This window comes from Platichthys flesus, chromosome 18 (assembly GCF_949316205.1).
Source record: "Platichthys flesus chromosome 18, fPlaFle2.1, whole genome shotgun sequence".
Classification (NCBI taxonomy): Eukaryota; Metazoa; Chordata; class Actinopteri; order Pleuronectiformes; family Pleuronectidae; genus Platichthys; species Platichthys flesus.
In genome coordinates this window covers 16,928,319-16,942,095 of record NC_084962.1, presented here as the reverse complement: position 1 = coordinate 16,942,095, position 13,777 = coordinate 16,928,319, and the positions used below count along the sequence as shown (strand labels likewise).

The following is a 13,777-nucleotide window of genomic DNA, read 5'->3' as shown; positions in this document are numbered from 1 at the left end:
TGTTCTCCATGGAAACGAGACAACAGTAAACCCAAAACCCGAAAGAAATTAAATATATTTTTAATATATAAGCTTTTAAAAAAATATATATTTAAGAGTAAATGAGAGGAAAAAACTATTAAATTAAAGATAAAAAACTAAAGAGTGAAAAAGTAAAAATGACACAAATTGGTAATATTATACAGATCCTGTTCAACTATACATGATTTAAATTTGTATATGTTATACATTCAGTTTCTACTATAGCTGCTAGAATCCCTGAAATTAATTTAAATTGTTCTTTAGAGGTCGTGTGAATAAATAATTTGGGGATTTTTAAGCTGTACAATTTTCACAACCCGTTATGCCTTAAAAGTCCCACCAGGGGGCGAGCAACGCCAATAAATCTTAGCACACAGGTCATAACGTATGTGTCAAATCTCATGATCAGCTCTTTGCACTGTTTTTATAACTCTCTATAGTTGCGTGAATAAAATCATTATTATAAAATGCAAAATATAGATAAACAAAAGAAATGTGACAAAGAGTGGATGAGTTATTTTTTGAGCAGTTTATTCAAAGCACAGGAGTCATATTTTGGTCTCACTTCACCAGCTATTGGCACATTTGAATCCCATTCAAAGTCACAACACAAGAGCTGTCTTTATTAAAAGATAACCTACATTGAGTGGCAGGCTTTACGTGGATGACCCCAATATGTCCCGTGTGCTCTCAGTTAAAACTCTAACCAAGCTTCCTTTTTCTTAAATGAAAACTATATTTTTTTTACTTTTCCTATGCTTGAATCCAGGGCAGCACAAAACAACACAGAGCTGGATTGACAATAGCTTATATTGTGACGATATAACTGGCGACGTGATTTACGAGGAGCAGATGCTGCAGCGCTCGTTCCTTCTTCAGACGGCCGTGAGCAGGCGATCACCACGAGCATCTGTGCAGCACAGGTATCTTTGAGAAGAAGAAGAAGAAGAAGAAGTAGAAGAAGAAGAAGTAGAAGAAGAAGAAGAAGAAGAAGGCCAACATCTGACATTCACTATAATCTGTGAGAAAAGACAATTTCCAAACAAATCCACTTGAACAACAATTGGCATATTTACGACATTTTTTTCCATCTGATGAGACGACAAGTGCAAATTTTGACATTTGAGACATTCAGCTTTTTACACGTGCTCCACTCCAGCGACAGTTAGACGGGAATACATGTACGACCAGATAAATTTGGTGTTTTTCTTTCCAATCTATAAGAATCATTTGACCAGTTTCCGAGCGATGACCGGAGCTGCACTCTTGAAAAGTATAGCGAAGGCACTGCAGTGTATATCAAACATCGGGTATCAAAAATAAGGTTAAAATCGCTGAATCATCCTCTTGGAGGCTCTTTATATGACATCTTTAATTTTAATTTTTTGTATTTAAATGCTGACACAGCTGTTGAAACGGGCCGATCCACTTCTTAGGAAGCGCAGACGTCACTCAAAGAAACACAGAAACACGAGGATTGCATCCCTGAGGTGCCGGACAACCTTCGCCAGGTATAAAAAAAAAATAGCTCGTAACAAACCATACTTGAGAACAAAACAATACACAACATCAATAAACTATTAAATATCATAAAATATATTTCATAAGGGTTGAGATGAAGTCCCCCCCCCCCCCCCCCCCCCTCCCAAAAAAAATAATCTTTTGGTTTTTTGAAAGTTCAAAAGGCAGCATGGTTTTTTTGTTTGTTTCCCACTGTGGAGAGATTGTCTTACAAGCTGCGTTCAGCTTAGCCCCGCCTCCTCCGTTAATGTCCACACTTAAATACTGGAGGGTTCTTCTGAGCGTGAAGCCCCAAGTGTCTCCTGCAGCTGCTCCACGGTCCGTATAGAGCAGACCCATCTGAGGCCCCGGTCCTTCAGTCAGCATGTAGTCTCTGTGGGCCAGTGTGAAGGCATCCGACCCCATAAATCCCCCCCCCCCCCCACTTCAAAAAGGCCTGCGGAGGTCACGGGCGAGGCAGTGTAGCCTTTCACCCTCTCTCTCATCGGAGAGAAGAGGCCGGGAGCTGAGCTGACCATGCAGAGAGCTTATTCTCTTTCTAAATGGGGTATAGCTTATGACACCCAGAGGAATATACCAACCGGCGGAGAGGGAGGACTTTCTTTCCAGGTCTGCAGTAACTTCCACTGTTTCTCACGAGCGAGTCCACGGTTGTGTGGCCCTCGTCCGGGGGCCTCGCCTCCGAGCCAAGTGCGTTCAAGTCATGTGATCTTCCTATGAAGAGCCTCAGTAATACCGGTTGAGGCTCCGTGTCCCGGGGATGTCCGGCTGCCCGTTCATCCAGATCTCCCGGATGATGCGCTCCCTCTCCTCGAGCCGCTGCGCCCTCTCCAGCTCCTCCGCCGACGTGAACACGTTCATGTTGAGCGTGCGCTCGAACCGCCGGTGTCTCCGCGCCGACAGGTCCGAGGTGGTCTCCCAGTCCGAGTCCGAGTCGCTGGAGTCGGACGAGGTGTCGGTGGGACGGGGCCGCTTCTTGGCGGGGGGCTGCTTGCGGGTCTTGCAGTCGGTGCGACAGGAGATCTGGACCACCAGGGCGAAGAGCGTGAGGAAGAGGCCCAGACACACGCCGCAGACGAAGAAGAGCGCTGCCCTCTCTGGGTGGTCTGAAGGGGAAGGAGAACAGGGACATGAGTGAAGGAAATTCAACAAGTAGTGGAGCTCTCCCAGAGAACATCAAACATGTAATTGGATCTCTCTGAACGATGTTGGGTCTCCTTCTTATTTTCCTCTGACCCGTTCAGCTGTAATACTTCACTTGATGTCTCACTCGCTGTGATGAACGCTGGCTGCAGGCTCGCAGCTCGTGTGACTCACTTCCCTGGCTCGGTGTTTTGGTTTGGTTATGTCTCACAGATCCAGTTAAGTGTGGTACATTCTGTACTCCTCCTCAAAAACACATAGTGAGTAAGACTGAGCTGCCTCTCCTCTTCTCCACAACACAAATCTGACTTTCATTGCGGTTGAGAAGCAGAATCAGCGACATTGCATCAATCACAGATTTAGGTGAGATACTGTGAAGCTGCTGCTCCAGAGCACCACTCATATCAGGGTCTTTCTCATGAATGAACTCAAGCAGCTTCCTGCTCCAGGTCACATTGATCGTGATCATGGACCCTGGTGGCCGCAGCTAGAGTACTTAGATATACAATAAACCTATACGCACATATACTACGTTTACTGGCAATACTGCTATCATTACAACTGTCAATACTTCTCCCTTCAACTCTGTCATACTACTTGTGTATAAATACTTTAAACAGTGAGAAAACCTCTGCATCTATGTTCGTCTATTTCACTTCTGTCCGTCCTGCAGGATCCCTCAGTTTCGATTTCTGGCATTTCCCCCCCTGCTCTACTTCACACCGGTATTCCCCCCCCCCCCATATACTGTGATCTTCTTAAAAAGTCTAGGTTCATTCTATAAAAAATTTACACTGGTCGAATATTCCTCACCCTAATAAGGCTGCAAATAAAAGCAGATCGTAAAATGTTATGGCAGCTTGCAAATGTAAAAAAAATAACTTTCCAGCTAAAGTATAATACATTACAGTGTATATACATGCAATCATTCAACTGAAAGTACTATGGAGCTCAGTACTTATAAACTTTTAATTTGAGTGGGAGGTAATAAATCAGGAAAATACCCTGAACACCCCAAAATGTTCCTGTTTCTGCTTTACCAGCTGGCTGAAGCAGGTGAGTGATGGTGTGTTTGTGCGTGTGTGTGTGTGTGTGTGTGTGTGTGTGCATGGGTGTGTGTGTGTGTGTATGGCCGTGGTCGTTTAGTCTCTCAACATCTGCGTTCCTCTGACCCACATTCACCCACCAGTCCAAGGAAAAAGGAAACAGGGGATTTTATCCAAATAAAAACGCACCACACACAAGAACCTCTCTGGTTTCATTGGCCGAGAAGGTTTCAATATTGATAATACTGATGTTGTAACATTAGATCCTTGCAGCAGAATTTCCTCAGAGGGTCAGAGGTTCGATACCCGTCCCTGTCCACGTCACGTGTGACACACTTCACTTTGATTTTCATTTCCTCACCTGATACGTAGGTGTAGGCTGCCAGTGCGTTGCTGATGAGAGCCATGTTGGCGCTGGAGGTGGAGTTGATGATGGGATTCATGTCTCTGGGCCGCAGCGCACTTTCCTCTCCTCCTCCTCCTCTTCGTCTTCCTCCTCCTCCTCCTCTCTCAGCGTCTTGAGCCTTCTCCTCGTTGGGGTCCGTCTCCCTGACCTTCTTCTTATCTGTAAAAGCCAACGGAGCAGGAAATGTGATCAACTAGTTGAAATTTAAGATGTTTTTGAAAGGTTTTATTAGCGGATACACTTTGAGATCATATTCTGTGGTTCCAGGTGCAATGACACACCAACAAGTGTGTTTTCAACTACACACAGTCAGATTATGACGGTGCTGCTTTGCTCATTTATGGTAAAGTGAGTGTGCGTTGCCTCCGAGGTATTATGACTTCAACATGCGCACCAGTGACTCATCCACTGTGGTTTTTTAAATTTAAGGCTTCTGTAAAAAGATGGATCACACATAGTGAGACACACACACACACATGTCCACTGAGGGTTGTGTGATTCAGAAGATAACACAACATCCGCTTCTGTAAAACTCATTCTGACTCAGGTCATTAAGGAACACAGAACCACATGGGAAAAACATGCACTCGGGCAACATTTCAAAATAAATCTCAGAAAAGGATCTATTTATAGATGGGAACAACTGTTTCCTCTGCCGGATTTGCACCGCAGCAAGACTTCTGTCAGTGTTTACGTGCCGGGCTGTGTTGTGTATTAAAGACTTGAGGAGCTGAGATGAGAGAGGAGGCCAAAGAGGAACAGAAGGATTTAATTAAATCTAAAAAATGGCCATATTCGCTGCTAGTTAACCGGACAGAGTTGTTTAGGTTCGGACAGAGTAACTTAAGCTCCATGAATGAGCAAAAAAACTACCCTGAAGCTAAGACGTCAAAATAAAGAGGAGTATTCAGGATCGGTGTGTGTTTGTATAGTCATATTTCCATACTTGATCTTTCTTTGGACCGTGCAGGTGAGCATGCTTCAGTGAACCGTCACACTCACACCGATGAGCTCTAATTGCAGAGTCTCCGAGGTGTATCAGGCCCACTCTGTCTGATAAATGCAGTTTGGACTGGACGTGCTCAATGTAAATGTTTCCACCTGGACCCACTGCTGTGCCGTGCACATCGACCAACATTCAACCACAATCCCTCTTTGTAACACGTGTAGAGGCGGCCAAACAATCGGTCAGCAGAAAACCCTCACAGTGCTAGAAAACACAAAACAATGGAAATACAGCAGCTGATCGTCCTGTAAAATACCTTTGACAGGATAAATCCAGGTGAAATCATTTTTAACGACCAAAAAAACTCACTTAAATATTAAATTGCAGTAATTAAGCCTCATGGTAACAATAAAAAATACTATAAAGGGGTGCTTTATAGACGTTAGAGGAGCTGGGTATACTTGGCATCATGGCCTCAAAAACAGGACTTGACTGAAAGAAAACCTTTGGCCAAAGGATCTCTGGGAAACATGGCTGCAGAAACACAGCAGTAATAAGCAGTGAGCACCAAAGATGGAGTCAATAAAAAGTCAGAACCTCTTTAACCTTTCTAACAGGCGGGTCAGATTCTACGAAAACGATCTTGTCCTGCCGAATATGTTCAGATTCATAAAGTTTTATATTTGGGAAAGAATGAATCTATGTGTTTGAAAGTAAATAAAGAATGAGACAAATCCAATGAGAGGATAGAGACGTGCGTCGGGTTTCACCTTCATATGATTCATCCCCCATCGTCCCATCAGACGTGGACACAGGTTTTTCCAGATGAGCTGTGGGTGAAGTGTTCGAAACCAGCGCAGGGATCATTCATTCATGTGTCATCAGCACACATCTCCTGTCGTAACTCCTCATTCATCCGTCTGTCCTCCTAATCAGTGCAGCGCCGGTAGCTGAGCAGAGTAATTAGTGTGCTGGACGCCGGCCACCCTCCCTCATGAATGAAGCTTTGTTTAACTTCTCCTTCCTTGCTGGCATCTCCCCACTTTTCATTCTTTCATTCCATTGTTCTCGCTCTGTCTTCTCCCTCGTTCTCTCTCTGGGAGCTTGACATTATAACAGGCTGATTTAGACTGTGGTCGCATGTAAGTGCAATCACTGGGTCTCGGAGAGAGACGTATATTTTTAAGATCTACGATCATAAATAGCACAGACCGGCGGCTCTGCTCGGATACACATGGAAACAATTAAACTCGTGTGACATTAAATACACATACATTTATGCCCGAGCTTGAGACCTGACCCCACTGTTCCTCTTGATGCCTGGGAGGCCTCGTGACTGTTTAGTGTTAACTGCGCTCCATGGGAGGCATTGAGTGTGTGTGTGTGTGTGCGTGTGTGTGTGTGTGTGAGAGAGAGGGAGAGAGAGACTGAAAGAAAGCTTGTGTGTTTGTCGTTTTGCTCACCTGGGACAGCGTCAGGGCTTTTGACCGAGTTCCCCTCCGGAGGACCGTCTCCCACTATGTTGGGGTCATGGGCACCTGGGGGAGGGGAGAACACCGGTGGTCTGGGGCTCTGCTCCTGGAGCAACTTCTTTGGGACTAAAAAGAGAGAAATAGATGGAGCGAGGGAGGGGAGGTTGGGAAAGATGGAATCAAAGAACAGAAAAGAGAATTATAAGTATATAAATGAGACAGTTTGACTTCCACACTAGACCCAAACAATATATATTGACAATCAATCAATTTTACAGGCTGCTCTCTTATGCATTTTTCAAATTCCATTTAATTTATAAAATATTTTTGCCGCTTGTAGTGGCAGAAATAATGTCTCAGAAAAACACTGACACATCAAAACTCTTTTTGAAGTGAAACCACATTTGCCAGCAGTTGCTTATTGATGCATTTACCACACACACAGTTCTATGTTAGTATCTGTTTGAAGCTGTGTTTGTGGCCACCTAAAAAAAAAAAAGTTCCAATATTCACTCTCTTTTCGCTCTGGTTTTGGTCTCCGCCAACCTAAAGAGCAATTAAACGGCTCTTTAACTTCACCCACTGGTCTATAAATCTGTCCCCAGCAGGTAGTGAACAGCAGATTTATCAGAGCCACTCAAAACAGCAACATCTGAAAACTACACAGTTAATATGACGACTGTAACTTCTCTAAATAACTAAAACATTATTGGTCGTATCTCATGTCTATGCAACTCAACCAAAAATGTGTCTGTGTGCAAATTAGACCTACCCGGGACTGAAGTATGGAAAAGGTCCCGGTTCATCTGCTGTTTACTTTGTCAGTGTTTGAAGAAAATGAAAAATAACTTGAGTTGACGTGATTAAAATGATTAAAAAAGCTTTTTTAATCTGAACACAAACAGACACAAGCACATGTTCACATTTCAGAACCCTTGGATTTCTCCCTCGAATAAATTACCCAAACGTTTGACTGATTATCGTTATTTTTGTAGATTAATTATCGGTTGATGGAGCCAAACACAATTAGTCTGCTAACTTTCAGTTAAAGTAATGTGACAGTCAACATCTCCCAGGCATTACGTCAAATAAATTAAATTTTTACTATATTCCAATATTTTTTATCAGTCTCTCAATTGTAATTGATGCTCAGCAGCTTCTCCTCCTCCCCTGAGTGCTGTAAAGATGAAAGTCAAACTACTTAGAGGACATGATGACAGAGGAGTAAGGAGCTATGAAGGAAACGGTTACGGAGCAGCATCGCGGCTGTGATTCACACACTCCCCCTGACCTTGCACTCTTGATTCCCGAAAGCTAAGCTGCCCCCCCGCCAGCCCCCCACCCACCCACCTCATCCCCCAACCTCACGGTGTCCTGTGAGTCAAGGAGCCGGCGCTCTTTCCCCCCAGACACGAAACCCACAATGCAGTGGGCTATTACATTCCTGCCCGCTCACATGTGGTTTGGGAGGCCGGGCCACGCTCCGGTCACCGTGTTTGTCTGCCCTGTTGGATCGGAGGTGATTTACAGCCTCTCTGTCCAGCTGTCTGTCTGTCTGCTCCGTTGTTTTCATTTGCTCCAGACAAACAAATATCTGCTGTCGGTTTCTGGTGACATCACACGCACTAATAGTCAGATTGTGACTTGTGATTTGAGGTTAGCGAAAAAAAAAAGAGAAGAAAAGGAAAAAAGGACCATTTGTTTAAACACGCGGATCAAATTTCCAGAGACGGCCTTTGGCAGAGCTCCAGGAACCAATCAAAGTGCAGGAAGAGGCAGAGCAGAGCTGACAAAGCTCCCGTTCACTGGATAAGACTTTTGTCTTGGGACACATTACAAGGGTTTTCCAATTATGAGCAATAACTAGAAGACTCTGAGATTGACAGGAAACATATTCTATGATATCGCACTTCCAAGACGTGCATACAACACCAGCACCTCGTCACCGGCTGGGGTTGCATGACCAAGCGTGACTTGGCAGCTTCCTATTGGACGTACATACTTAAAGATGAAGAAATTATGTTTATTACACACCCACATGCTCCCTTGCACTTTGCAAAATACTTCTCTTGTGATATTCTGACACAGAAGTAAACTTGGAGCTCATGCAGAAATGATTTCTGCCACCTATCCAACTCAGAGCTGAATGTTAAGTGACTGGTTAAACTTTGAAAATTAGATTAGACAGCAGCAGGTGCAGCAAAGGTTTATATATGCACTTAAACACACTCACATCTCAATAGATATTTCTTCAGCCAATAAAAACTTTGAAAACTCAAATCTCAGCGAGACGTTTCACCGCTGAAACTTCCAGTTGGGGTTTTGAGTATTTGACAAGTGCACACCAGAAGATTATAGAAGGATTTGGCTCTAAAGTACAACATGTTGGACTTTATTGTGATATTGCCAACTAGGGTTGTATGGAAGAGATTTAAATTCTTCGCTATCTGATGTCGGGATTTAGAAGAACAACTGCAGCTGCCTCCAGTGCCACTCTGGACTGCGGAGGTTGATTAACTTGCAGGAAAGAGCCGGGCAGAGGCAGGCGAACGTACTCTGGTACTTTTTATGGGATACAGAACATGCAACACACATGGAAGAGGAGCACTGCCAAAACTCCCCCGTGGACAGAGATCGTTTTTTACTTTAAAAACACAGTGGATGTAACCTAATAGCAGAAGTGAATGATTTCTGGTCTTTATTTCATCTGCTTTGACATCTTCACCTTTCTGCATTGAGAGAGAGAGGTACACTTAAACACCGCTGTGTAATTACATCATCTCATGTGGCCAACCGCACCAATCTGTCGCACAACCAGGGTTAAAAGAAAATTGAGACTTAATTTGATCCACGTCTGGTTGGCACAAACTAAATAAACTCATGTGATGAAGGTGAACCAGGCAGCGGAATGGAGTAATTCGATTCGCCCAGCTCCCCCCCACCCCCCTGTGCTTCCTCCTCAGTCTGACGCACTGATCTTAGGTCTTAAACCCCCCCCCCCCCACACACTGCCACGCCCTGATTACAGCCTTCTGATTGGCCCTAATTGACTGCACATGTGGCCCAAGGTCACAGCTGAGAGGCACCGTGATGCGACACACACTAACACACACACACACACACACTCACATATAGACATTTCTACCCAGCTACAGATCGAGACACAAAAGTGGATGCATTGCCTGCTCCAACAAAAACAGCCATTTCTGGTGTTTTCCTACTTTGTTAGCAGGAGTCTGTGCAGAGCAGTCTAAAAATAATTGTCACAAAGTTAAAGCAAATGGCCACGAAACCACACATAAGGAGCCAGGCAATAAAACCAGAACCAGTAAAAGGGAGACAGAGGAGTGCGAGGGAGAGAAACCCAGCACATAAATCACACTCCACCGTCTATATTATAATGACACGGTCACATAAATGCAGAGCAAACGAGTCCCGGAGATTCCTGATTTAACTCCACTGCGCGGGAATCGAGCCAGCGTGGTCCCGCTCGGCGGCCTGCGATCGCCATGGTGGGGGGGCACCGATTTTGAGGCGGGAAAAAGAGTGCCCATAACAATGGCCCCCGTGTTTACACTGGCAGAGCCCGGCTTTGTTTTCACTGGGCTCCGCGGGCCCCGGGTGTGTGTGCATGCCTGTGTGTGTGTACATGTGCTGAGCCAGGCAGAACACTGTTGTGACAAAGCCCCGTAAGCCAGAGGGGATATAATGAAATATTAAACCACGCTAAATCTGAGATGAGATCAGACCCAGGGCCAATAATTTGAACATACTTTAGCATTTATGTGTGTACACGGGGCGCTGCTGGGAACTAAATGTTCTGGGTATTGTTTTAGGGAACTCTTGTACCGCTCGCTCGCTCTGAGGTTTTCACGAGACGGCTTCATCTACAGTGGGATCTTTCTGAGCAGCTCGGTCTTGAGTCGCTTCCAGACACGAACTCCAGATCGTGAAAAGTCCTTGAATCTCATCTGCGTGTCCTTCGTGTCCTCGGCTCCTCTTTTTCATCCCCAGATATTTGAATTATTTATATATTTTTCTATAAACGACACCGACACACCCACCAGATAGTTTTCTGCTGTATTCTCACATGGGCAGGAAAAGTTCTGGTAAAATTCCGGAGCAACTGACTCGACCATTTGCCAATCCAGAAAGTTTTGGGAAAATGCTCAGTGCATGTCTGAAAGCAGCTCTAATGTAGTGATTCTAAATTATACGCCATGAGGGTGCAGCAAATTGACAAATTGTGAGCACTTTACAACCAGAAAGGGAGAATGTGTAAGAAAATATGCACACCAGATACTTCTGACAGGAACAGGAAATAATTTGCAGCTACATGGAGATACTTTCTTTTCCAAATCAGAAAAATAGCACAAAACTTTAAAGAAGTTATGTAGAGGATAACAAAGGTGCTTAGACACAATCCTGGACAGAATATATACAAACAAAGAGGGGCATTGAAACAAAGAGCTGGTAGATGTGTGCATGTGTGTGAAATGTCAGAGCAAAAGTCTCAGTGTCTGGTTTCAATCAACGCACAGTTTCTACTTAATCTACAATAAATGACTCGACAACCACACACACACAAGAGGTAGTGACTCAGTGTTCAGGGACATGCTTATAGATGCGTTTTTATTTCCTTGTCTTTTCTCCCACACACACACAGGTATGCAGACATCAGCACATCCACCCCCACACACACAGACGCACACTACAGACACACACTCAGATACACGTACACACAGTCATTTTTCGCTAAGCTAATGACATTCCTGCAGAACAACTTGTGAGATGAAGGTGTTGAGATTGCATTCCTCCTCCTCCTCCTCCTCCTCCTCCTCTCCCTCCCGTATTCCTATTGTCCAGCCCCCATCTGAACCCTCTGACAGTATCCAGCTGACAGCAGCTGATTGGGATCGAGTGTGTTTTTGTTTGTGTGTTTGTGTGTCTGTGTTTGTGCAAGTTTGACAGCTTTACATGCAAGGGAATGCATTTCTTCAACATGCAGACAACACTGTGCATTGTGTGCCATGAGAACGACAATGTAAGGATGTGAATGTGTCATATTTAAATGAAATATAGGACAGTCGAAAAGTTAATGTGGTACTTTTGCTCAAGTATGGTTTTAGCTAATTATTTGTACTTTTACTTGAGTAAAATGTTTGAGTACTTCCTCCACCACTGTAAGTATGTGAGAGCTGAATGTGTGTGGTTGTGTGTCCTTGAATGATGTAGAGCATGTGTGTCAGAGGACATGGTTAACACACTCCTTCTTGTTCTGTGTATACTCCAGGTCCGGGTCTGGTAATGCTATCAGGGGACTGCTGGTCAGAGCCGAGGGCTTCTCTGGGCTCCTGCTGCATTTTTGTGTCAGCGTGGGCAATCCAGCCTCCCCCAGTACGTTATGAGGTTAACTTGTGTGTGTGTGTGTGTATGTGTGTATGTGTGTGTAACTTCTACACAAATTACAACATGCACTGGGAATGTGGTGACCTTAAAGCATCCCATTGGTGGTTTTAAAAGTTTTAGCCCCTTAACTATGAACTTCATCTTAATTCCAACCTTTGAGGCAGATGTTTAATTTACATTCAGTAAAGCACAAGACAGAGAGAAGGCAAGGATTCCACGGTGAAGCTGTGTAAACATGGCGTCTTGGGTTTGCCTATTCTGTTCTGTGAGAGCAGAAAGCATATGGAATACATTGTCACGGAGGAAATTCAAAAGGAAACTGAAGAAATCAAATAATAGAGAACATGAAAACTAAGTTTCCTTTTTCTACCAACAATGAATCTCAGCTGGGAGAGTTCCCAGTGGACGGGCGTGCTCCCCTCCTGAACAACTGCCATCAAATTGTCCCTCAGCAAACGCTTTTAATCCCCCCCCCCCTCTGAAAACTCCTCTGGAGCTGATCTAAGGCCACTGGGTGGAAAACTGGGGCCAAACTGGAGCTCTCTCTGCAGCGACTGCTTGTAGCCGTGCAAATGAGAAGCAGCCACTGCCCAGGAAACCGTTATTAGAACCAAAGCCTCAAATCCTGGAGATCCAGCAAAAGTTGGGCTCTGTCTGTTGGCCCAGTCGCTCACTGGTCTCGTTTTTCTATCCAGTCAGCGTTGAGTCTGTAGTTGGCAGGAGCTTCTTGTTATGATGTCTGTTTGCTGATTGTTCTCCACACACGCGGTGATATTTTAAATACGAGTTTGCCGTTTGATGTCCGTGCAAACTATGGCATAGCTCGATGGTGACGGCGTCTAAAAGCACCCAGACTCGAGGTACTGAGGGTTGGGGGAGCATTCCAGGATGGAGAGAGTGGAAAAGCTCCCCCCCCCCAATCCTGCCTCACTGAGCCCCCTGCCCTACATTCTGCTGCAAAACACAGAATTCTTTTCCCCATTTACTTTAATGGATAGCAGCACACATCCCTCTGCAGTCTGAAACACACACACACACACACACACACACACACACACACACACACACACACACACACACACACACACACACACACACACACACACACACACACACACACACACACACACACACACACACACACACACACACACACACACACACACACACACACACAGAGATGCCACAGCATGGGCTCTGAATGTAATCACTCTCACTTCACCACAGCCATCAGTTATACTCCAAAATCCCAGCTGTTTTGGCTATTTAAACACTCCTCATGCGCCACCACATGTGCATGGACACACAGTTGGTGCCATTAACATGGAGGCAGAAATAGATGCACTGTTGACAGTGTGGGGTCAAAACAATCGGTGAGAAGATCAGTCAGTCAGTCCCGACCCTCAGACCCTGCAAAGACACACACATACTGGAAATAATGTCTTCAGTTCCTGGTAATATCCAACACCCAGTTTGAAAATATGCACAAAGAGGAGGTGCTGGGGCCCAGTGGTCCCCTTCAATTAATTCAAGGCATCTGTCGCCTAAATATTGTCATCAAGATCCATGAATTATTCCCTGGGAAATTGGTGAAAAAGTCAAAAAGAGCAATGTTAAAGTGTTTAGGGTTCTTTGGGCCTCATTTTCCAAGTGGACAACTTTAGGCTCAAAGTCATTTTGCCAATTACTACATTAAAAAGTTATTAGTTATTAGGTACAGCTACTTTTGAGGCACTCTTAAAGGTCTGCTTCAGTTTTCACAACGACTGTAAAATTGTATATATTATTACTGCTTCCATGAAACAAGCATTGG

General features: G+C 44.6%; 1 protein-coding gene across 1 annotated transcript in view; it reads right to left on the bottom strand.

The window, feature by feature from the left end:
* Positions 1 to 548: 548 nt before the first annotated feature.
* The window catches only part of LOC133974003 (protein eva-1 homolog C), a gene marked incomplete at its 5' end in the record, with an annotated part of 63,559 nt that continues 50,330 nt past the window's right edge, over positions 549 to 13,777 (bottom strand). Inside the window, 3 exon segments of the mRNA XM_062412092.1 lie at positions 549 to 2,648; positions 4,093 to 4,296; positions 6,547 to 6,681. Coding sequence (XP_062268076.1) covers positions 2,269 to 2,648; positions 4,093 to 4,296; positions 6,547 to 6,681 — 719 coding nt within the window. The 3' untranslated portion in view covers positions 549 to 2,268.